General features: G+C 34.2%; 1 protein-coding gene across 4 annotated transcripts in view; it reads left to right on the top strand.

The window, feature by feature from the left end:
* Positions 1-24,406, top strand: part of PTPRT (protein tyrosine phosphatase receptor type T) — a 631,119-nt gene that overhangs the window by 551,467 nt on the left and 55,246 nt on the right. For all 4 annotated transcript variants that reach the window (XM_087720360.1, XM_087720361.1, XM_014067162.2 and 1 more), the window contains 3 exons: positions 6,908-7,053; positions 15,727-15,914; positions 24,051-24,138. In XM_087720360.1, the coding sequence (XP_087576486.1) occupies positions 6,908-7,053; positions 15,727-15,914; positions 24,051-24,138 (422 nt within the window). The remainder of the gene's footprint in view (positions 1-6,907; positions 7,054-15,726; positions 15,915-24,050; positions 24,139-24,406) is intronic.

Raw genomic sequence — 24,406 nt, 5'->3', positions numbered from 1 at the left:
TTTTAACAGTGATGGTATCTTGTTCACCACTGAGGCAGTTGGGTCTGGGAAACACAATTCTTCAGTGTTTTTCCTTCTTCCTTTGAAGCTGGTTCCAGTCAGTGTTGGTAGGAAAAGGAAGATTCAGATGTATGCTGCAGAGTACTTCAGAATTTTACTCTTTATCCCCTCCTATTTAATATCTATATGAAACCGCAGGATGAATAATTTGTTGGCATGCAGTTAAGTATCAGTATATCTTAGTGGAATATCTCTGCCCCAGGCCATCCAAATGTGGTAATGGACTGAAGGCTGAAAATATTTGGATGGGAAGAAATTGTTTTGGCTCAAGTGATTTTCCATCATTAACTCTAAATGAGATAATAAAGTTACTGTGTAATGTGAAATATACTTGAGGAGAAAGTGGCAGCTGTGACCATTATAGCTTTCACACAAATGCATCTTGTGCACCAGTAGCATCTATTCTTAGATCAACTTAGATCTATTCTTAGTTCATGGTTACTCATGCCTTCCTCCCCTATTGCAACATTCTGTATAGAGGGTTGTCCTTGACAAACATTTGGGAACTTCATTTTGTCCAGAATGCAGTGTACATGTGCTTTTTGGGCACACCAGGATACAGCCATATATAATTACTAGTATATAAATGAAATGGCTTCCAAGTGCTATTAGGGTGTAGGATATCATCTATAAGGGCCAATATGGAATTAAAGTTACTTACAGAATTAAGTACCTCTGATGGTTTCCACATCTACCATCAGATATGAAGGATGGATTTTTTCTGAGTTCTAGGACACAGTGTCACCTGTTGAGTCCTAGGAAGCATGCTTTTTCTCTCATGACACCTATACAATAATCTCCCCCAAAAGATATGGAGAACCCCAGTTTTATTGGCCTTTCAGAAGATTGAAGAACTGGCTCTTCTTCTATGGTTCAGGGTGAGAATTTTAGTTACTGGAATTCTGGTGTCGCTGCATGGGAATTGAGGTTTTAATGAGGGGGAGTGGTGGAGAATTCTGTTCGTTTCTTTTTTCAGTTTAATGGATTGCTATATTTTCATTTTGTTCACCATCCAGAGTTGAACTGCATAGATGGGTGGCCATATAAAATGAATTATAAATAAATAAATCCTTTAAAGAAAGAGAATTATTAGAGTGTATAGGCATTTACCTCAATGTACCATTTAAATTTATTTTAATAAGCAATATTCATTGTTATTTATACCCCTTAATAGTATATCAATATTGGCTAACCTCAGTAACTTAAAATGTTCATTATGAGAGCCTCATCATTTCAGATTACATTTTGACTGAGAAATCAAAGGAAATCTAATAATTGTTTACATAGCTGCATTCTATTAACAATTTAGAATACTATTTCTGCATAAGTTGGGCAATTACCTAGCTAGTTCCTACAATATACTGCTGAACCTATTATTTGTTATATATTATATTTTTTCTTTATAATATTATTATTTATTTTGAATTGTATAAAATAAAACAGCCCTTTGGGGGACTTAGCATTATGCACATGAACTTTTGGCCCCCTACTAATAATATTTATCATATTTCTATCTTAATGCTTTGTGTTTACTTTGAACTGCATAAAGTGGAAAATGCCATCTTTTTATCACCCAGTGCAAAAGTAGTACTTGCCAGATGAATTAGTCCCATAGGTTCCCCTAGGTATAATTTATTGTGCAATGTTTAGTTTACACTACAGTAAACCCAGAAAATTGGGTTATTTCCAAAAGCTGTAGGTAAGTTAATCATGGGGAAATGTAATGTGTGTATACAGCCTCATATCTTTTCACAGAAGACATGCTTCTGCACATGAGTTCATTCCTGTGTCAATATTAATGATACCTCCCCAGCAGAGTGTGAAACCCATTTACTAGTACCTATATGGTGAAAGATTAATTGCAGCCCATCTACATTGTCATGAAATAGATCATGTTGTGCCTTTCATTCATCATTGCAGAGTAATGAAGCCATAAAAATATACACATATTTGTTTTTTAAGAACCACTTCCCATATTAGAACAAATTCCAAAGCAGAAATGCTATATCATATGGTTTGTACTCAGGCCCACTCATTTTGAACTTGGTAAATATTGTGTTAAGATGTAATGAGTATGTATAAGATTTATTAATCCTATGCTAGCAAGGTGCTTGTGTTCCAAAGTTCCTTTGGAATTTCTCTCAAAATTTATCCTTGGGAATTCTGAATTATTTTTTTCTTGTTTCTGAAGTAGAGCTGATGTTCTGTCATTTGCTTATTCATTTTTAAATCTTACAAATCTCTATACAAATGCATAAAATATGACAGTTTAATGTTCCATAAGTTAATTTTCCTTTGTCCTTACATCATGAATAGTATTACGATATAAGGGGCATATCAGTTGTTCATTCGTTCATTAGGCATTTTGTGCATTATCTGCATCATCCTGATATTAAAAAAATAAAAATTCTAATATTAGTTATGCAATATATAATTCTTTTTTCAAAGTAACATCTGAAAGAGCATTGCAAATCTTTAAATTGCATACCTGCTTCAAAGAATGAATGTCATCATCAGTCCCACTCCCCTTTGCCCAATTGTACCACTATTAGATTTCTAGTAATACCTTATCCAAACGCCAGTGTCAACCTTCCTTTAATTTACAATATGATGCCATGTTTATCTTTATTTTGCAAAATCCAAACTATAATTGTTATCAATTGTGAAATAAGCAATTTTGACATGCAAGAAAAATTCAAGATGGCAGAAGTTTCTTTGGTGGTACAATATTAGGAAGTGCAAAGGGAAATAGAGAGTGGGTTGGTGGATGAAATTATAGGTTGAAATTGTATCTCCCATCTCAATGTTATTGGCACCGATGCTTCACTTTGTCAGTGCTTAATGCAAAGCATCCTTACCAAGCAGCTTCCTGACCCTGCAGACCCTGCTTCTTAAAAGAGAAAGCAAAATTGCATCACTGTTTCATTTTTCATCACTCCACAGTCTCCTCTGACACATTTAGTGTACAGAAGAGCCCTTCAAGCTAGAGGAAATGCCAGAGGAATTCATAGGAGCAATGAAAATTGCCCCAGTGAAATAATTACTGCTGTTCTCATTGCATGAAACTTTCATTAGTAACTTTCCTGCATGAGGGAGACAGTTTTCATACAGAACCAAAGTCAGTTATAGTATGAACTCACAATCTTCGCCTGGCATTTTTATCTCTAAATATCTGCAGTATTAAATAACCATAGCTGATTTTAGAAAAGATGGGTTTCCTATGTAAGGATCAATTTAATTTTCACTTAAATATGAAGGCGTTGATTACCTTTTTTTGTTCTTATGAACAAATCAATCTCCCAGACAGAGGAAAAGTGGTAACATATTTTATTCAGATTTTATTACTGAATACTCCGTTTTCCCAAAAATAAAACCTCCCCAGATAATAAGCTCAATAGGGGTTTTGAGCGCATGTGCTACAATAAGCGCCCCTCCAAATAAGCCATCCCTGAAAATATTGCAACACAGCAGCAGCCAGGAGGTAACACGTTTGCCGCCTCCTGCACCTCAAAAATAATAAGACCTCCCCCAAAATAAGACCAAATGCTTATTTCAGGGATCAAAAGAAAATAAGATCCTGTCTTATTTTTAGGGAAACATGATAAAATAGTGCACAAAGAATGACTATAACAGCTAGAGTTACACACTTTTTCCCTCTTTTTTATTTTCTTATCAACAAAGTTCATGCAATGTTGTGATAGCAATAGCACTTAGACTTATATACCACTTCATAGTGCTTTGCAGCCTTCTCTAAGTGATTTACAAAGTCAGCATATTGCCCCCAAAAATCTGTGTCCTCATTTTACCCACCTCGGAAGGATGGAAGTTTGAGTCAACCTTGAGTTTGGTGAGATTCAAACTGCCAAATTGCTGGCAGCAGTCAGTCAGCAGAAGTAGCCTACAGTGCTGCATTCTAACCACTGTGTCATCTCAGCTCATGATATTCTATATCCAGCCAGTTTTAAATATTGTTCCCCTTCATAATTTTCCCAAATTGGGGCTGTTTCACTGGTAGGAATGGGGGGAAAAAAACACTTTTTCTTTTGCTACCATTTGTGGTTAGCTCATGCCCAAACCAGATGAACTACTATTGGGGGTATAAATAAAATATGGCCTCTTTATAGGGACAGCGTGTTATTACTATACCTGTTTAATATCAGTTTAAGGATATGGGTAAGGGTTAGGGTTAGGGTAAAAATTGAGGTAGGTAGAGAAATTCTGGATTTTTTTTCTACTCATTCTCATTTAACTTGATGACATAGAATTTACTTCTGTATTATTATTCCAACAATGAATTTCAGGAACATTCTCAGGAGAAGAGTAAGGTTCTCTTTAACTTATTTAGTCCTAACATAACAAAGGGATGTATGATTATAATTCTGTAACATCTTGTTACAGGGAATGCTCTGAAACATTCCCAGCTTTCCACAATGAAATTCCAACTGAAATTTTTAAGAAAGAAAATATACCATGAGTTTTTTCCACTATCAGTTTTAGTGTCATTCCAGAGAATGATAACCTTGAGAAATTATAGAAGACCATCTTGTTCTGGATAAATTATCCACTGAGTTTCTTGGCCCCCAAGTAGGGTAAAAAAATATTTTAAAAGCCATTTGTTTCTAACTTCAAAAGCTAGTATTAAATGTACTTGTACACTCATGTGAATGTCCCAAGCATCACAGAAAGCATAGAGTTTATATATTAAATATTATTTGTGGTTATAGAGAAAAAAATCCTCTTAAGTGCATATGCCTGTTCAGTTACTTAATTGTGTACCAAGTGTTACCATCACCAACATTTCTTCTCTTCATCTGTGTTAAGAAGAAAGCTCTATGCAAATAAGAATATGTTGGCATGACTTATCTTTCTCAAAGTTTAATATGATTGAAAGAAAGCAATCTTAAGGTGATCCTTCTCTGATCATTTGATCTTTGGAATGAACTTGTACAAGCAAACAGTTGATACTTAACAGTTATGAGGAATGAGTAATTTTCTTCTCTCCTCAGACTTGCATAAAAAGGACTCAGATAATAATCAAGGGAAAGGAGATGATAACTCTCTGACCCTATTCAGCTCTCCTGTCAATTCCCAGATATATTTTTTCCTTTAAGTCAGGCATGCCACACTTTGTGGATTAACACTGTACTTATCTTTTAAATCGTCAACACTGGCCACAGTGATCTGGAGATGAAATACACCTGGATTTATTAATTAACATTATATCAAACTAATTAAATGCAACTACTCTTTACGTCCCATGTACTTAATATATTTCCCACTCTGTCTCATTAAAATTTACAACTTGCCTGCAATTTTTGTAAAGGATCTGAAAGTTACACCCAAGGGTTGCTTCTTCACGCCCCACTCTTGCAACCTGGAGGCTCAGAGTTATGTTCCAATCTAGCAAACTTCCTTGAAGTCTTCAATATATATTGCTTTCTCCTGTTGGGTTTCCGTATTTTCTCATGATATTAAAAAGTTTGGGAAAGTAATGTTCTACAGTTTTCTTAACCCAACAAGTAAAATGCACAGAATCCAGTCCAAAATCATCCTTTGGGATAGAAAAGGAGATAGTAGCATTAGAAGACAAGAGTTCTCTACGATATTACCTGTAATTGTCCTAGTTCTGCTTCAAAGTTAGTTTCTAGATCTTACAATATATGAGATGCTTTAAGAGCAACATTTTGCAAGTGTTTATGTTTTAGAGTCACAAATAGCAGAGTCACAAATAGCAGCTTTTCTTATTGTTCACTTGGAAGACTTGATTCTTTTTGAGCCAACAGCAAGATGTTAGTACAAATTTTAATGGCATATCCTTGTAGAAACTTACTACAAAACTGACTTTTGTCTTAAATTAAGGAGACCCTTAATTTGTTTTATCTTCCAGTATATCGGAAACAATTGTAGAAACAGGCTTCTAAGTGGTTAGAAATTACACACATGTAAAAAAAAGCATAACTTGATTATAGGCATTTTATAGGTAGCATTGGACTATAAGTGACTAAACAATAGACAAAAGGCAGGCCTTTAGATTGTTTTAATTGTATATAATGTTTAACATAAATGTAAATGTACTTAAATTCAAAAGTTAGTCAGGGTAAACTTTGTCATTTATCTATGGAAAATAAAAATACAGCTGTTTGTCTCATACCAATTCCTCATTATTACCATGTTTTTTCTTGGAGACTGGCAAAAGATTAGAGGATCAAGGTCTCACACAAAAATATTTTACTCAGCAGACAGATTGCTTTTCCAGTTGGAATAGAGGTTGGCAGCATTTCTGAGGGGATAAAATTATCAAAGGAGCTTCCATGATTAGGTTTATATAATTGCTTGATATGATCCAATTGCTGTTCCATTTGGTTGTGCTCTTTTTTCCTTGACCCAAATTTTGAATGCTCTTAATTTCCATGATACTCCATTGCTACTTTCATACCCACTCTCCATTGTTAACTCTTGCAAATGGAGATGTATCAAAATGCATCCTCATATTTGCAACAACCCTGCATGTTGTCTATGGAGATTCTCAGTCATCCAGGTCATGGTTGTCCCAACCATGCTTTTTCAAGAGACAATTGGACTTTCTGGGCTTTCTTTGAAGATGTTTTGTTTCTCATCCGAGAAGCTTCTTCATCTCAGAGCTTCTCTTGGATGAGAAGTGAATCGTCTTAAAAAAAAATCAGAAATCCCAGTTGCCTCTAAAAAAGCACTTTTGGGACAACCCTGCATGTTGTGTCAAATCAGATAATAGATATATTTTATATAGTTGACTTGATTTTATTTCAATTTCTTTTAATTTATGAAAGAAACTGATTCTGATTTCTTCCCTCTTCAAAACACTTTGAAGGAAACTAGCCAAGAAACAGAAAGAGACTCAAAGCAGCAGTCAACGAGAAATGGGGCCTGTTGCTGCTTCAGACAAGACTGCTACAAAAAGTGCTGCTCACAATGAAGACACTTTCACTTCAGGCTGTCAAGATGTTAATGGATTCAGTAAGTTTCATATTTTCACATATGCTCATATTCATGCTCAGGAAGATTTTGGTAATTAATTGACTTGCATGTCACTGAAGCAAACAAGCAAAAAGTTAAAGGTATGAACTTAAGGATTAAGGAAAAAAAACCTTAATATTATTTCTGTCCTTCTGCTCTAACTCTTGGAAGCAGTTAGAGACCTTTCTGACTTTTGTAATCCTAATTCAAAGCAGATACAGACAACCTTCAATGTCAGCCAGTTTAGTCTGGTGGTTGAGGTACCGGCTATGAGGCTGAGAGTTTTAGTCCCACCTTGGACATGAAAACTGGTTGGATGACTTTGGGCTAATTATTCTCTCCCTCAATCCAACTTGCTTCACAGGATTGTTGCAGGGAAAATAGGAAAAGAGAGGAATATTAGGTATGCTTACCCCTTGATTTATTTATAGAAATAATAATGGTGGAATATAAATAAACAAAAATACCTGATATCCCCACATCTTTTTAAAGTTGTCCCTGGAACATTCTTTTTTGACTTTTTTGTCAAAAGCCACTGCAGTGCATTTCTATATTTTGAAACTAGAAGCACAAACTTCTAGTTTGCATTATTATATTTTGCATAGAAAAGACTGGATAGCCACCTGTCTGAAATGGTATAGGATCTCCTGCTTGAACAGGGGGTTGGACTAGAAGACCTCTAAAGTCCCTTCCAGCTCTATTCTGATTGATCGCACTGCCTACTACAAACCCTTCACTATCACCATATAAGAAATGTGTGAAATTTATTTAAGTTTAACTTGAGTATTCTGAACTGGATCCACTTTGTAAATATGGTCTATAGTCTCCACCTTGAAAGTGTAATGATCTTATGACTCCTTCAACAACCATGAATAGTTGTGCATATAGTGAAAAGAGTAACAGCAGTTTCAAACTAGGTGCTGTATGGAAAAAGCCAACATTGCCAAATAAGCTGTTGCTGTTTACATCAAAACTGGGAATAAAACGTTATTGAATTGAAAAGCTGAGGAGTCCATCCACGGATACATTTCTTCTCTACTATTATTGTCAGAAATGGACAGCTAATGAAAAGCACAGAAAACAGTACCATTTAATTGTTTATGCTACATCCGTTACTCAGTTTTAGTTTCTGAAATCTCATTCTTTGGGATAACACATGATTCAGTTATTAAACAATACTCTTTAAAACCATGTTGAGCAGATGAACAGAAATATGCACTGTAAAATGCAAAACTATGAAACCAAGAGCTAGTGTAAAATCCCCCCTAAATCACACACACTTTCACATAATGCTGCTTTCTGTTGAGTCAGTCCTTGATTCAGGTATGAAAAATAATGAACAGTATTAGGTAGCATTTGTGCATTGAGAGTCATAGCTACTAAGGAAATGCAATGATGCATTTCCCTCCTCTTCTTTATGGGACTTACAGAGGGTTAAAAAATATAACACTGGAAATATTAAAGGACGGCTTTGAAGAATGCAACCAGAAGTTAGTAACTACAATATCAACACTGTCACTGTTATGTCTGCTTCTATGGATAGATTCTATCTAAAAGATTTTAATGAAAGAAAAACATACATCAATATTTTATTGAATTAAAAAGTGAGTCTGTTAGAAGTAAAAGGAAGAAATATAACTTGGTTTAATTGACTGAGGTTACAAAAAGACTTAAAAAGTATTATGGCAACCCTTTAGGAACGTTTTGCTGACACCAGAATTGAACGATTCTATGGATGTTTTATGGATGTGTTTATAAATAGGGGATGAGACATAAGATGAAGAGATACATGTTTAACTTTATACTATGAAGGTTTATAAAATTTGTGCATGTTTGTTGTGATGAACGTAGGAAATCACTTCTTTATATATTTCTTTTTCTTTCTTTTTCCTTTTTCTACACTTTTTATTCTTTCCATTCTCTTCCCTTTCTATTTAGTTTGCATTAGTTTTTACTATTAAACTAATTAAAATTTTAATAAAAATATATTAAAAGAGAACATCAGAGGGAAATAGCTTTTCATAGATAGATATAACCTTCCTCATTTTTGTTATAGTCCTCGATAACAATGAAGATAATTGTCCTCGATAACAATGAAGATAAATTCAAGGTTCTAATTACAATTCATAGAACTCAGTATTTTCAAAGCAATATTTTCATCCATTCTGATTTTTTTTTAAAAAAAAATCACTGTCTAGATGAAAAATTATCAGGTTAAAAGCAAAGCATAACTACTGAAAAATAAGAGGGGATGTTACAAATGTTTCTACAGCTATTTTATCTACAAGTATAGCTAACATATCTTTAGGCAGTCATACATTTATGGCAAGAAAAATCATATAAGTATCTGGAATGTATTGAATTTAAGTTTGCTATATAGTATTCCATGAAGGGACTATGATTTATCAGGTGTATTATAGGACAAATGGATACTAGTATTGGCTCCAAAAAGAGAACTGCAGAGAGAGAGAAAATCCTTAAATTTCTACTGTGTCTAATTCAGAAGACATTCTGCAAGCTTCTTACAGAACAGGTGCACATAGACTGACATCCTTTGAGCAATGATGCACTAATGACATATTCAGCATGTAGGCATTTCTCTGCTGACACCCTACTGATGAGCTGTCATGCAGGACTAAAGAAAGTGTGACAGAACTAAGCCATAGGACATTGTGGATACACCATACTCACAGCTGAGAGAATAGTAAAAGAAAAAGATGATTGTCAGAATGTTAGAATACCAAGTTAAGCTATGAAAGTTCCTTAGGAACCTCAGATTGCTTGTTAAGATATATCCAGTTGGGAAGAAGACAGTTTGGCTTTGAAAGGAAAGGACAGAAAAAAGGCTTCTGAAACGGTCTATTTTAATCCATGGAAAGACATTATGTTAAGATGGAGGGAACATGGATTTTTGATTGAACATTGAAAGCTGTGCTGTCAAGAAGCATTATAAATTTAGCACTCCTTTCTGGCACCTGCATCAGTGGTGGGTTGCTACCGGTTTGGATCAGTTAAGCCGAAACGGTAGTGGTTTGGCAGCCTGGGTCACTGTTACCAGCAGTGACCCAGGCCTGCCAGGCATCTGAACCAGTTCTCCTACAGGGGTGCTATCTTGATTTTTGGTTCTGCGCATGCACAGATCTATATATTTGCAAATACGCACATGCACAGAGTATTTTTCCGCACATCGAACTGGCAGTAATGCCGGCAGCAACCTACCCTTGACCTGTATAAGTACCGGTAGAACAATCAAGACAAGAATAATCTATCACAAGAGATCAGTGCGTAAGATGCTGCTGTTGGACAGTGGTTTTCTCCATTGCTAGGCATTGAAGAAGACCTCCAAGGCATAGATAGTCAGGATATTTTCTAAAATTCTATTTTCATTATTGATTTTTCAGGGGGGACTTGTTTCCAACAATATATGTATTAAAGCAATATTTACAGTATATGTAAATTAGCACTTGACTTCTTTTTTGGGGGGGGAGGAGGAAATCATTTTGAATAACTTCCCTGCTAAATATTACCAGAGTTTTATTATTACACTTTTTTCATAATCAGACTACCTTCTATAAATCCACAGGACTCACATATAGCTTTGATTATATTCAGTGGCAAAGATATGCAAAAAAAATCTGAAAATCTGAAAGAAGGCCAATTCTAGTGAACAAGTCATATTTTGTAGCTCTTCTAATTTATTATACACCTCAAAGGGAAGACTATTCCACAGCCTCAGGATAATTGAGTAATTCTATGCTCTTTGCTATAATATTCCTGATTTATGTGGATTTGAATCTTGAAGTGGGACTTCGAAAGTGGACCTAAGCTGACTTGGGAGAAGCCATAAAGACAAACACATTTTATCCCTTCTCAGGCACCACACAAGCACACTTAATAATGGATACACGAGAAACAGATTCAATTACAGGATTCAATTCAGAATGATTCAAGCTTTAATTCTGAATTTGATTAAATATGCTATATACATATTAAAGAAGGATTTATATTCAAAGTAAGAAATTCTGCTTCTGCCACTCTGTGCTCTCTATCCATCATCCTTCCTTAACCTTTCTGTTCTTCCTGTGATCTAAATTCCTCCTAAGCAGATAACGCAAATCACAACACACAAACACAAAGCAATGGGATGGGATGGATGGGATAGGATATTAACTATTCCATAGTCCATTTGATATAAGGTCTAGAAAGAAAATCATGAAGAATAATAAAATAAATTGCCTATTTTAAATAAAAAGAACATTCTACCTGGAGAATACCATAATACACAAACACAGCTCAGAAACTGACAAACTAAATGATAAAACCTGAAAATGAAGATATAGCAGGAAGCCAAATGCAGAATGAAATGAGTTTGTGAAGGATGTTACAAAATTAAATTGGCAACATAAAATTAGCTCATAGAATCATGTTACTTTCTTGTTGATTTTGACAATTGTGTTCATGTCCAGATGCCAGAGACATAAAAAGAGTGGTGACAAATAAACTATATTACACTTTCAGTCTAAAGGTGAGCAAATAACCCATAGCAGAATGGGAGCCAGGAAACATAAACAGAAGGATGGTATTTTCTCAGAAACGAATTGTTCATATGGGATTGAGCAAAAAATGAAATTCTACTTTGTTTCCTTTATATACTTATTTAATATTAGATTGCCCCTTTTATTCATCAACTGCCACAAAAAGCAAGTTCTCACTAGTTTGAGAGCTTAATTAATTAATTAGCTATCAATATTTTTGGTAAAAGAAACAAATAAAACCCTGCATTATATTAAATCAGTAATAGCTGATCTTCCCTATCCCCTTCGCAAGGGAGGAATTATTTTATATTACCATATTACCACGATCAGGAACTATGACCAATTATTTACCATGAAGTAAACAATTTATCATTTAATAGCTAAATGAAAAGAAAGACAATTGGGAAGCCAATTTTATAAGTGTTTTCTTTACAACTAGGATAACACAAAAAGTAATATGAGATATTCTGGAACTTTGCTTAGGAAATGTCAAATAAATGACAACCTTTTATTTCAGAAGAGTGAGTTTGGATGTGTGCATAATTAAATCCATTGTAAACATCACTTCAAAAATAATTTATTTGGTGGAAAGGATGTCTTCTCATGTTACACACTTGCCAAGACTAACAGAATAAAAATATAAATGGATATGATAGGCTTATCATATTAAAATCAGAATGAGCTGTAACAATTAATGGAGAGTTCCAAAATATAACTTGCTGTTTATATTCAACACACACTTTTTTTTGGTAGAACTTGAATTATCTGAACATACTTTAATCTTACTGTTGTCATGCTTCTGCACTTCTAATCTTACCAGATTTATATTATCTTGTGAAAAGTTAAAAATTTGGGTTCCTTTTTAAAAACTGTAAAGGTGATTGGAGTCTGTAATTTATATAAGATCAGATGATAGGCTGTTAATAGCAAAACCAATGCTCATTTTGCTCATATACTGTCCAGAGTCACAGTGTAAGTTTATATATGCTTTACTATGTTTTGTTCCTGTTTACTTTACAAAACAGGGAATCCACTTTCACTTATAATACCAGAAAGTGATTATTTAGAACCAGTGTAAAAAATTTGGCTGAGAATGAAAGATCCATATTCAGATTTTCTCTGCAAATGATCCAGACATATTCTTCTCTATTCATTGGGAAATAATTTAGTATCCTTATTACATTTTAAAATGTTTGAATGTAGCTTGGACAAAGGTTTTTGTGTTACTTGGAAATAGTACTTATTTACAACATTCCAACATCACTTATAGTAGCACAAGTTAAAACAGCAAAAATTTGGAAAATGATTTTTTTTTATATTTAACAAAACAGTTTAAGCAGAAACAGTAATTCACTGTAAGATCCATAAGCCAGTGTACTGCCATTTATGTTGAATATAAGATGTCATATTTATATTCTTATAGATATTTATAATAGATTTTTAATAGCTAATTCAGATTGGCATCATCTATTTCTTTTTTCTTTTTTTAATGTTGCTTAAAATACTGCTGCAAGAATAACTGTTTGGCCAATGATAAAAAGTAAAGCAGTGTTTTCCAAACTTTAAAATGTGTGGACTTCATTTCTCAGAATGAACCACCTAGCAATCCCCCCCTCTATAAAACTGGAAAAAAGTGACAGCGACCAAAAGAACATTTAATCTAGGCATGGGAAATAGTAATGCCCTTGAACGTGTTAAATTGAGTAATTTTGAATAATGATTTATCCAGTGGCTTTGAATATGCTTTAGTAAATCTACATATTATTTTTGATAGTTCCCTCTTGTAATGATAGCTTTCAATGTTTTAAAACGAAATTCATAAAAATGTACAGACTATGGAGAAGCCAGTTGTAAAACAGATGCATTTTAGCACAATGGTGGAAAATTAAGGATAGTAAGTCCAGTGGGTATGGTATAGTTATAAAGATATCTCCTTCTCTATTAAAATGAGTTAATGGGAAATAGGATAAAGAAAGATGAATTGAGAAAGTAAATCCAGCCTGGAAAACTAATAAGCCTTGAAAATCCCCTCTGTTCAGAGTCATTATCATTAGCAATGATGTTAGACTTGTTAATTGAATAAATAAGTGCTTAGTTTCCTACTCCTTTGTTACCAATAGCAATGGATGTACATATATGAATATATATATATATATATATATATATATATATATATATATATATATATATATATATATATATATATATATATATATTCATTACTATATATATTCATTACTATATATATTCATTACTATATATATTCATTACTATATACATACATGAATATATATATTCATTACTACACACACACACATATTTGCATTGCTGATTAAATTCTGAAAACTGTAGTGCTGCACCTTTTATATTTGAGGCCATAACTTTCTTTTCAGAGGAAGTTTTCTGTCCTTTAATTATCCAGCTTAATTTAGATTATAATGGCTGGGAAAAATATATTCAGGAGCATAAATGGCAATTGACCTATCTTTCCCTTCCATGATAGCTATAGAACAATAAAAGAGAAAGAGAGGAAACATCACAATTATTCTACCTATTTATTCCATAACACATATAGTTTAACTCTCAGGTCTTACTGTCTTTTCTTTTCTTTTTTCTTTTATTCTCTCCATCCTATCATCCTTTACTAATTCAGGACATATAAAAATGTGAGTAGAAATGTTAGAAAGGAAGATTAAAATTGTATTGTATAGCTTTAAGAATAAAACATATACAAATACACACACACACACATATATACTCACATACATAAATATATATCAGATATAAGATTGACTAGAGATTTTCAGTGAAGAATTACACTCCTGCTCCTCTTCCAAAAAACAGTTTCATCTTCTTTTACTGCTCTAAAACATAAAAAGACACAAGTGTTACTCTACTTTTTATAATGTGTAAAGGACCAGTGAGACCTCACCCAAACTGATTCAATTTAAGAAGAAAAAATGAGATTTGAATCCATGTACAAATTAAAGAAACAGCTGATGTTGGATTCCCTAGCATTTCCATTTAGCTAGTTGATCTGAGAAAATAGGAAAAAGAGATTTTGCATATATTAGTTATCTTATTGAAATACTTAATAATTAACCCTGCCTTAGTACTGATCCTTAAAATAGTCACATTCTACTTTGCAGTCCCCCTCTTTCCCCAAGTGCTGTTCACACCACTCTTGAGTCAGGACAAAAATATCCTAGTATGAAATTTACTGTTCCCATTGCCAAGCCCTGTTCTGTATTGATTGCCACAATTCCCATTCATTGCTACTCATGTGATTTCCTTCCATGATAATGAATAAATAAACCAAACAGATTTACTCAACTTGAGAATGCTCAAGAATGCTTGAAGAAGGAGCAAAGTAGAAAAATAAATATTGCCAGGCCATGCTTTAAGCGTCCAAGTTGGAAAAGATCCTTAAAGTAATTCCAGAATTCAGAACTAACAGGAGAGCAGGGTCCCTGAAGAGTTAGTATTAACAAATGGAATAAACAGTAAATCACAAAGTCCCTACTCTTATGAGATATATTGCTTTATTATTTTCTCATCATAATATATGAAAAAAGATGTATGTAAATCTGTATCTCTTTTACTGAGGTGTATCTTCAGTTAGACAAAGCATAAACTGGCAATCTATCAAAGCTCTTTATTCATACATCAGTTCACCTACAGGCTGTAAAATAGCACTGGCACCCTCTTGTTTCTGCTGGCAAAAAAAATAAAGATGGAAAAAATAACTGGGGAAAGTCGATATTACTTCTCTGTGTTATATTCCTTCCCTTCAGCTCAGAAAGCAGCAGGTAGAACAGAACAGGGTGGGGGACTATTTAATGTGTCTAGATCGCATGAAAAAACCACTTCTGAGTGCATGAAAGTGCTTCAAAAAGTGATATTCTTCCTGCTGTTGACAGAACCATTTCATGACTTTGTTGCTTCTGTGTGTGTGTATGTGGGTTGTTTTTTTTTTTTTTTTTTTTTTGCTTCAGCATTATCTGGTGGCATTGGGCATAGATGGTTTTACAGTCCTTTATTTCACCTCTGGGGAGAAATTAATTCCTGTGGGAAAGAAAAGAAATGCGCAAATAACAGCTAGGTGAAAGTTTGTTTTGCCTCCCTATCTTTAAAACAGACAATAGCCATGGGGAGATGACTCAACCGACCCTGACAATCCAGACCCATCCCTATCGAAGCTGTGACCCAGTGGAAATGTCCTATCCCAGGGGACAGTTCCAGCCAGCAATCCGAGTGGCCGACTTGTTGCAACACATCACTCAGATGAAACGGGGACAGGGCTATGGATTTAAAGAGGAGTATGAGGTGAGATGAATATTCACTCACTTGAGTAAACAGAAAACGGTTGAGATTAAAGCTACTGGAAAATCAGAGTAACTCCTGATTGAAGAAGTTTTTCAATAGTTAAGAGACTATTTTATGTGTTACTGATCATGGTTTTTCTTCTCTTTCTTCCTGAGTCCTTGTTGCAGTCCTTTTTCTGTTGCAGAGCTCCTGTCATTTACACATTCGTACATTGGCAAAATAAAAAAAAATGGAGTTTATGAGAAACTGACGTTTGGTCTATTTCAAAGAGTATAACTAGTTCATATGCAGCAGCTATTGGTTTGATGGTACAGCTATTATATTTGTGCTGAAAAATCTGCCTGTCTGCTGCTGGGCCACTCAACAGCTCAGGACTAAGTTAACTTAAAGATGTCCTCTATTATCCTAGTCTTCAGTCTATGGAGTTGCTCAGTGATCCAGGTCATGGTTGTCCTAAAGGTGCTTTTTCAAAAGGAAACTTGGCTTTGTTTTTCCTTGAAGACATTTCGCTTCTCATCCAAGAAACTTCTTCAATTCTGGTTGGATGGTAGAGAATAGAAGGATTTATATTCCTAACAGTCATCTGGTCATTACCACTTTTTCTGAGAGTCATTGAGGCCACTTGGAGATTTAGTTACATCCTCAGGGTCACCTGAGTAGTACAAATAGAGGTGGAACCTTCTTGGAACTGCTAAAAGGACTGCATTATCCTTTCCTTGAGGAAATGTATCCAAGGAAAAATAAAGTCTAGTTTCCTTTTGAAAAGGCACCTTTGAGACACTAGTCTCCACTATTCTAGTTTTCCTGTTGTTCATGTATGGCTTGTGGAAATGTCATCTAATAAGAATTCTTTGCAATGACACTTATTATATGGATTGGAATAATCTCCCCTCTGCAATGTATCAGGATTAGCATTGACACATTTAGACCACTTTATGTTGATCGTCATCACTCCTGTCTATAACTCCTGTTATATTTCTATTTTTAATGGTTTAATTATACCTTGCAAAATAATATGTTTGTTTTACTAACATAAACCCACCAGAGGCTGTATTATTATCATTAATTATTATTTTTAGGAACTAAAGGTATTTAAACAAATGTTTCTCAAAAATTCTTACATGCAGCAGAATGCAATAAAATTTCCCCTTAAATTGCGATATAAAGCATATAAAATTATTGCAATATTTTAAGAGCTAGTCTAAAGATCAGACTCATTAAATAAAGGGGGGAAAGAAACAATTTTGACCACCTTCTGAGTGTCTGTAGCAGCTAATAGCTCTTCTGACGGCAAAGTGTCACCACTCAAGTCTGACACTCTTCTATATTTTGGCATGAGGTTCTTTTGTGAAAGAACCTTAAACTATTGGAATAATTTTGTTCATGTAAAATTTATTTCAAATTGCACTGGATTTTAGAGCTGAAAAGTGAAATAGCACTTCTATATTTGAGTGTCAAGCCAAGCAGCTTATCAAGGAAATCTGGTATGACAGATTTTTTTTTTAATTATGAAGTTAAAAGAGTGGAATTCTGTCCTAAAGATTATTTCATCTTTCCTAGCTCAATCCAGTAGTTATAGTGAAATTTGTGGAATATAATTAAGAAGCAAGTACCTGTACTGATGATCTTCTGTTTAAACCAGACACTATTGTTGGGCATCTGCTCCACTTGAACATCCAAGTGGGATCAAGTTGTATATTCCTGGCCACATGTTTAATTAGTAGTGATAGACATTTTAATTTCTCACAAAGCCTCCAATCAAATACCTCTCTAAATATTACCATACTATGTGAAAGGCCAATGTTTACTCATTATTGTTACTATCAATATGACCTACTTCAGTAGTGCTTCACGTATCATACATCACTGCTGAACTTGAAACTGCCATTGGCTACTTGTTACATTGTTTTCTTAATTCTCAGTGGATGAAATTTCATCCTGATGACTTTAAGGTATGAGGAGACTGGGAGGTTAGGTATTTGGTGAATATCACTTTCAAAGTGCTATTAGAGAAATTCAACAGTATAGGGTAAGTAATGATTCACTTATCATTGATACCTGGAATATAACCATTATGACACAGTTTTGGCCATCTTGAAAACATGTTCCTGTAATTGCCTTTGTTCTTTAATTAATTGTACCCCTATTTACTTGGTCTTTTTTTTGCTGAAATGTTAGGTAGATCTGACGCCTTTGCAGAAACAGTGGGCAAATAATACTCAAGATCCAGTAACTGAACACAAATACAAAATAATGTTTAATGGAGGAAAAATATCACGAAAGTCAAGCCAACTGTTCCGTACAGTTGAAATATGTGCTAAAATAGCCTATCTGTATAAATAGAACCTGTATCTCAATTACTATAGATAACCATATACCTTTACTTTAACTTTAAAACATTGGCTATTTTTTAAAGAAAAAATCATAATAGAGACAAATCTGCTTTCTCCCCAATGGTATCTGTGGTGGTTTAAATATACCAGGTTTGGAAAAATCTAGTTTTCAGGGCTTATGAAATGTATCTACTATTTTATTGAAAGAGAAATTAAAAGCTGACCTTAGGAAAATTTAAGACAGAGTAAACACATATGGGGGAAAAGAAACTCCATCACTTTTGCTATCTTTCAAGCCTCCAAAAACTGTCACTGAAGTTAAGAACAAATTGCCTAGTAATATAAGATGAGAAAAAGTTATGGTTATGCTGGTCATTAATAGACATAAAAAGAAACAAAAGGGGTGGGAGGCAGAAAGACATCATAAAGAATTGCTTAGCCCATTTCTGAACAGATCATTAAACCTTGACACTACAAAGTAATATTGATCAGTCTTTCCAGCATATCAAAGGACAGCTATTTCATACACAAATTAAACACAAATCACCTTAGAAATTACAGCTCTGTTAAAATTAATTATGGTATTATGCCTGTCAAAAATATTATTTTGAGTTTCTGGCTCCTTTCCTCTTCCTCTAACACAAGTGTCGGCAGCCTTAAACACTCAAAGAGTCACAAGGTCCTAACCAGAAGACAGAAAATATTTAAATCTCTTTAAGAAGAGATTTGTTTGAAATGGTACAGGGTCTTCTGCTTGAGCAGGGGTTTGTACTAGAAGACCTCCAAGATCCCTTCCAACTCTTTTTACTTTGTTACCTTGAAATATCACATTATTCTTGCCCATTTATCATTTTAATCACTGTTCCATATCTGCTATATTTAACATAAACTAAAAGAGCCAGAGCATTTCTAGGAATTAGGTTTTCCATTCCAATGTAGGATTAAAGTGCACATTCTTTGTAAGTATAGTGGACACAGTTGTTGAATGGGTACTTGATATTTTGCTCTGTGTGTGTGTGTGTGTGTGTGTGTGTGTGTGTGTGTGTGTAATATCTTTCAGTGGGAGCACACTATTGCAGGAGCAGACTGACTCAGTATGACATATTTGAATATGGTTTGAAAAAAGTATACAGTATACTACAGTATGTATACATGCAAATAAGCTCATCCATGGATAAAATTCAGGATTCAAATTTTAACCCAAATAGCCTGCAATATGCCTTTTTCAGGTTAAAAATTCAAGGGTCTTCTTATTGGCAGATGGGCTTATCCATGAGTATATATAGGATATATAGTTTCTAAAAAACAGAGAGAACCCATTTTGGCATCTAAAATTCACAAATATTTATGGTATATATAAGTAAAAAAAATAATTTAGCCTTTATAGTTAATAAATATGGCCTCCTCCAGACATTATGGCCCTTTATGACATGTGCTAAGCAGCTTTGTAAAGTATAGATAAGATGCCTTATGGAGTGTTAATGGGCTGTGAAGAACTGAATTACTCTTACTCTGATAACCTCAGATAAAGTTGCTGAAATGCTTAATGTAAGTAAGAGCCAGGTTTAATTTTCAGTTTCTGGCAGCGTACGGCATTTAAAATTATATCTCCACTAATCTTAGCACTTTGATGCTTTTACACGCAAGGTCATATTTTGTTTCATGTTATTTTAAAGGCTGCAAACCTAAAAAAATATCAATGAAAACATTAGTCTATATTCATTTTCTTTGCCATGTTAATAAGTTTGCCACCAAGGACATTTCAATATCCCTTTTTTCTTTTGCTTTTGAAAGCTAGGAAATTTATAATGGCTATTTTATTACACTTTATACGGATTACATTTAATTATATTCCTCCTTTCAAGATAAAAATCTTTGAAAGACAAGCAACAGGATCATTAGTAAAATTACACTAAACAAAATTTTAAAAGATTTTTCTCACAGGATTGGTAGTTTTTTCTGCCTTGCAATTGTTCTTCATTTTGTGTGGATGGCAAATATAAAAATAAGGTTTTCTGATTTTTTGCTCTGTTTTTGTTTTAGGAAGAGTGAAAGGGAAATTGATGTGGTCTACAAACTTATATAGATAGTTCTCAATTTATAATAGTTTGTTTAGTGACACTTTGAAAATACAGTGCGCCACCTTGAGCCAAGGTGTTTGTTTAGTGACACTTTTGTTTAGTGACACTTTGAAAATACACTGCGCCACCTTGAGCCAAGGTGGCGCAGTGGTTAAAGAGCAGCACTGCAGGCTACTGCTAGATCAGCAGGTCAGCGGTTCAAATCTCACCGGCTCAGGGTTGACTCAGCCTTCCATCCTTCCGAGGTGGGTAAAATGAGGACCCAGATTGTTGGGGGCAATATGCTGACTCTCTGTAAACCGCTTAGAGAGGCCTGATAGGCCTATGAAGCGGTATATAAGTCTACTGCTATTGCTACAGTGGCACTGAAAAAAGTGACTTATGGCCATTTTCCTCTTACACCCATTGCAGCATCTCCATGATCAAAATCCAGACATTTGACAACTGATTCATATTTATGACAGTTGCAATATCCTGTGGTCATACTTTTGCAACCTTCTGACTAGGTTGTCAACAGGGAAGCCAGATTCACCTAACAACTATGTAACAATTAACAATTGCAGTGATCACTTACAACTATGACAAGAAAGGTCATAAAATGGGACAAAACTCAATACTTGTTTTGCTTAGCAACAGGCATTTTGGGCTCGATTGTGGTCGTAAGTCAAGAACTACTTGTATATTGTGTTATGCTTTGGAAATCCATGAGTCAAAATATAGACTAAACTAATAATATATATCTACTGATTTATTTTCCATGACAAAACAGAAAAAAAAAAGTCACTATTTTTTCTGGTGGTGATCAGAGGTGGCTCAATGACTACAAAGGAAATTTTAAGGTACTCCTGGACTGAGACCATAGGGCTGCTTAAAGGGGGACATAATCCAGATTGAACAGGCTCAGGGTTCACTTTTCTTGCATTCCTTCCTCTTCCTTGGGTGAACTGTAGCAAAATGCATTTTTCTTCTTTCACCTATCTGGTCTATTAAATTACATCACCTCTATAGCTGTAATCCTCAATACTATTCCAATGTGATTAGTGAGGTTTAGGTTGAAAATACCCTTGAAGGCAACAGAATGAAATGATCAAGTCAAGAGTTGGTAGACTCGGTAGTTCAGCAACACTTCAAATGAGATGATACTTTCAAAAATGTACTCCACCCTGTAAAGAGCTATCTGTCGAATGAATACTGACTCTGGTAATATTCTACTTATATAAAAGGGTGTTTTATTGTAGAGATGAATTTTCAAAGCTTTTGGCACCTTCCAAGTCTGTGATTCTTTGAACACTTGTACACTTAGGGAGAAAGAGAATGTAGTCAAGAACATGAATCACTACTACAATTTTAAACAGCCATGTGTGATTGTCTACTGTGTATAATACTAAAAATTTCTAAGTGGCACTTTTCTGGAGGTGATTTGGAGAAGATTGAAACAAAAAAGATTTGAATAGTTATGGTTTGCTTTTTCTTTTTCCTCTCATTGCATTTTCCAGCTGTTTTTAGGCTGCTGGTTCATTGATCTTCCCTTTTTGGGGGAACCTATTAAAAAGCAGTCTTACAGTTCTGGACTTTCATCTTTGGCTCTACATTTGTACCTTTTAAATATCAATATCAATTTGTGGTCTTTTGACCATTTCCCTAACCTATAAAGTCTGTTTTTATATTATCGCCTTATACCAGGGGTCCCCAAACTTGGCAACTTTAAGACTTGTGGACTTCGACTCCCAGATTTCTGGGAAGACCTCTGCCTTATACAGCAATTTAATATTGAAGAATCAGAAACTAGGACTAAGCCTTCTGACATTTTTCTTCATGCCTGCATTCAATTTATTCATTATTTTTTACTTAAATTATTTATATGGTTATCCATCTCACAAAGGTGACTCACTGTTTGATGAGGAAACACTAACACCATTTTTCAAGCTGTTTACATATCTACATAATTGTCATCTCCTGTAAGCCACAATTAACTTGCTAATGAGAATGTTAAATGCCTTGCTCAAATCACGATATGCTAAGTCTACAAAACTCCTCCAATGTACTAAAAAGAATGCCTAATGAAAAATGTGGTAAACTTAATACATTGGCTTCTAAAAATAGTGGCAATTTCATATATCAAAATTATAAATTTGGTTATAAAATCAGACTTATCAGCTTTTTCTAGTATGTCCCATATACAGATTAAATTCACTTCTTTTAGAATAAAAATGTATTTATTCGAAGCTGTGCTCTGATATTATTTTGGAGATTTCAAATTTACCATCCTGTGTATATGAATAAAATGGAAAAATGGGGGTTTTATTTATTTTTTTGTTTGTTTGTTGCAGCAACTAAATTATTATTTATTGAAACAAGATACAAATGTACATCTTGTCTTTGATGAAGAAAAATGCCTTATTTCAATTACTTATTTCCTTATATTTTTTCCCCAGTAAGAACATTAGCTGCTATTAGATAGCACTTTGTACAGCAAAATGAGGTGTGATCAAAGATCTTCCCATTTGATGAAACATTATTTCATAAACATAAAGATTGAGCTACCTCTCATTTATTACCCATTTTACCAAGAAAATCATCCAAAGTGCATTCTGGAATTACTGCTTCACGGAACTTTTATAAACTGTAGTCTGGAAAGTTTTGTCTTTTTTAATAAAAGAATTATAATGTCACACCATTACTGTAATATATGGTATATTAGAATAACTCACAACATCACAACCAAAGAAGCTATGTTATCAGATCTGGGTGTATATGGACTGTATATTAGTTAACAATAGAAAGTGGTGAATTTTGTAATTATGGGTTTCACATAACATTTTTTGGCTACCATTCATGATTATAGGCTATATTTCTTGTCTGGGAATGGTAAGCTAATGCCAACTCAAAATCCATTATATATTTAATATTCCAGACAATGCTGAATATATAATTGGGGGTGGGGGATTATCACTGAAAAAAGACAGAACTTGGGTTGTGAAGATATTCCAACAAGAGTTTATTACAGCTTCTTCTCCTTTCATACTGTTGCCATTCCCAACATCAACACTTGTTCTAAGTGTTCTAAGCCTGTCAATGCATGTGAATTATCCCAGGTTGCTTTATGAAAAGCCCCAAACCTGATTGAATAGACTACTATATGAAAGCTTGCAAAAGAGAGTTAAATTTATCCCCACATATACTTGATGTGTGCATGTTTATATGCACTCTGTATGTATGCATCTGTATGTTTATAATGGGAGAATTATATGGAAACTCCTATACTACTAAGGGCTTTTATTCTTTTATTTATAGCACAGCTTTTGGTCTCAGTTTAAATGTCATATATGTATCCTAATATTTCATAGGGACATGAGAGAGATAACACCTTATCTCTGTGTTAGAGATGGCATCATAATGATAACAATAACAATACCTGCCCAGACTCCCTATAATCAGTAAAGGTAATATATATTATTTTAAATCAAAAATGTGCAAAAATAAGCAAAATCCTTAATTGTTTTTGTTCCAATTACATTAGTATAGCCATTTATAAGTTACATAAGTCATAGGATACTAATGGGATCTTCATTAGTGTTCATTGTCGTTTTCCTCAGAAAGCAGTCGTCTTGGCAGAGTGCTAAATTATATGCTGCCTCTCTCCCGCCCGCTACTTCATTAAGTTAAAAAATCCCCTGAAGGTCTTCCCTATTTTATAAATATTCCATTTTTTTAATTTGCAGGCTCTACCTGAAGGGCAGACAGCATCTTGGGACACCGCCAAAGAAGATGAAAACCGCAATAAGAATAGATATGGCAACATCATCTCCTGTAGGTGCAAATTCAAACTGAACTGAACTTCCTGTGTGTATCTGTAAGCATCTTATATGTATAAGAGCATAACTGTAACAAAGAATAACTTCCTAGTCTTTGGAACATTTCAGCTTAATAACAGCTTCTGTGTTAGTGTTTCCTCCTTCCCCAATTTTTTCATTGATTTATTGTTCTTTGTATAGATTTACATTGGCCTCAGTGACAAAAATCTCCTTTTTGGGGGTGAGGGCCTGGCATTCTCATACATTGAAGACACCTGGGAAAA

This window comes from Thamnophis sirtalis, unplaced genomic scaffold, assembly GCF_051295495.1.
Source record: "Thamnophis sirtalis isolate CommonGarterSnake01/CBP01778 unplaced genomic scaffold, rThaSir2_p1.2 scaffold_7, whole genome shotgun sequence".
In the NCBI taxonomy this organism is placed as follows: Eukaryota; Metazoa; Chordata; class Lepidosauria; order Squamata; family Natricidae; genus Thamnophis; species Thamnophis sirtalis.
The sequence above is the reverse complement of the archived record's forward strand: the minus strand, read 5'-3'. Positions and strand labels throughout refer to the sequence as shown.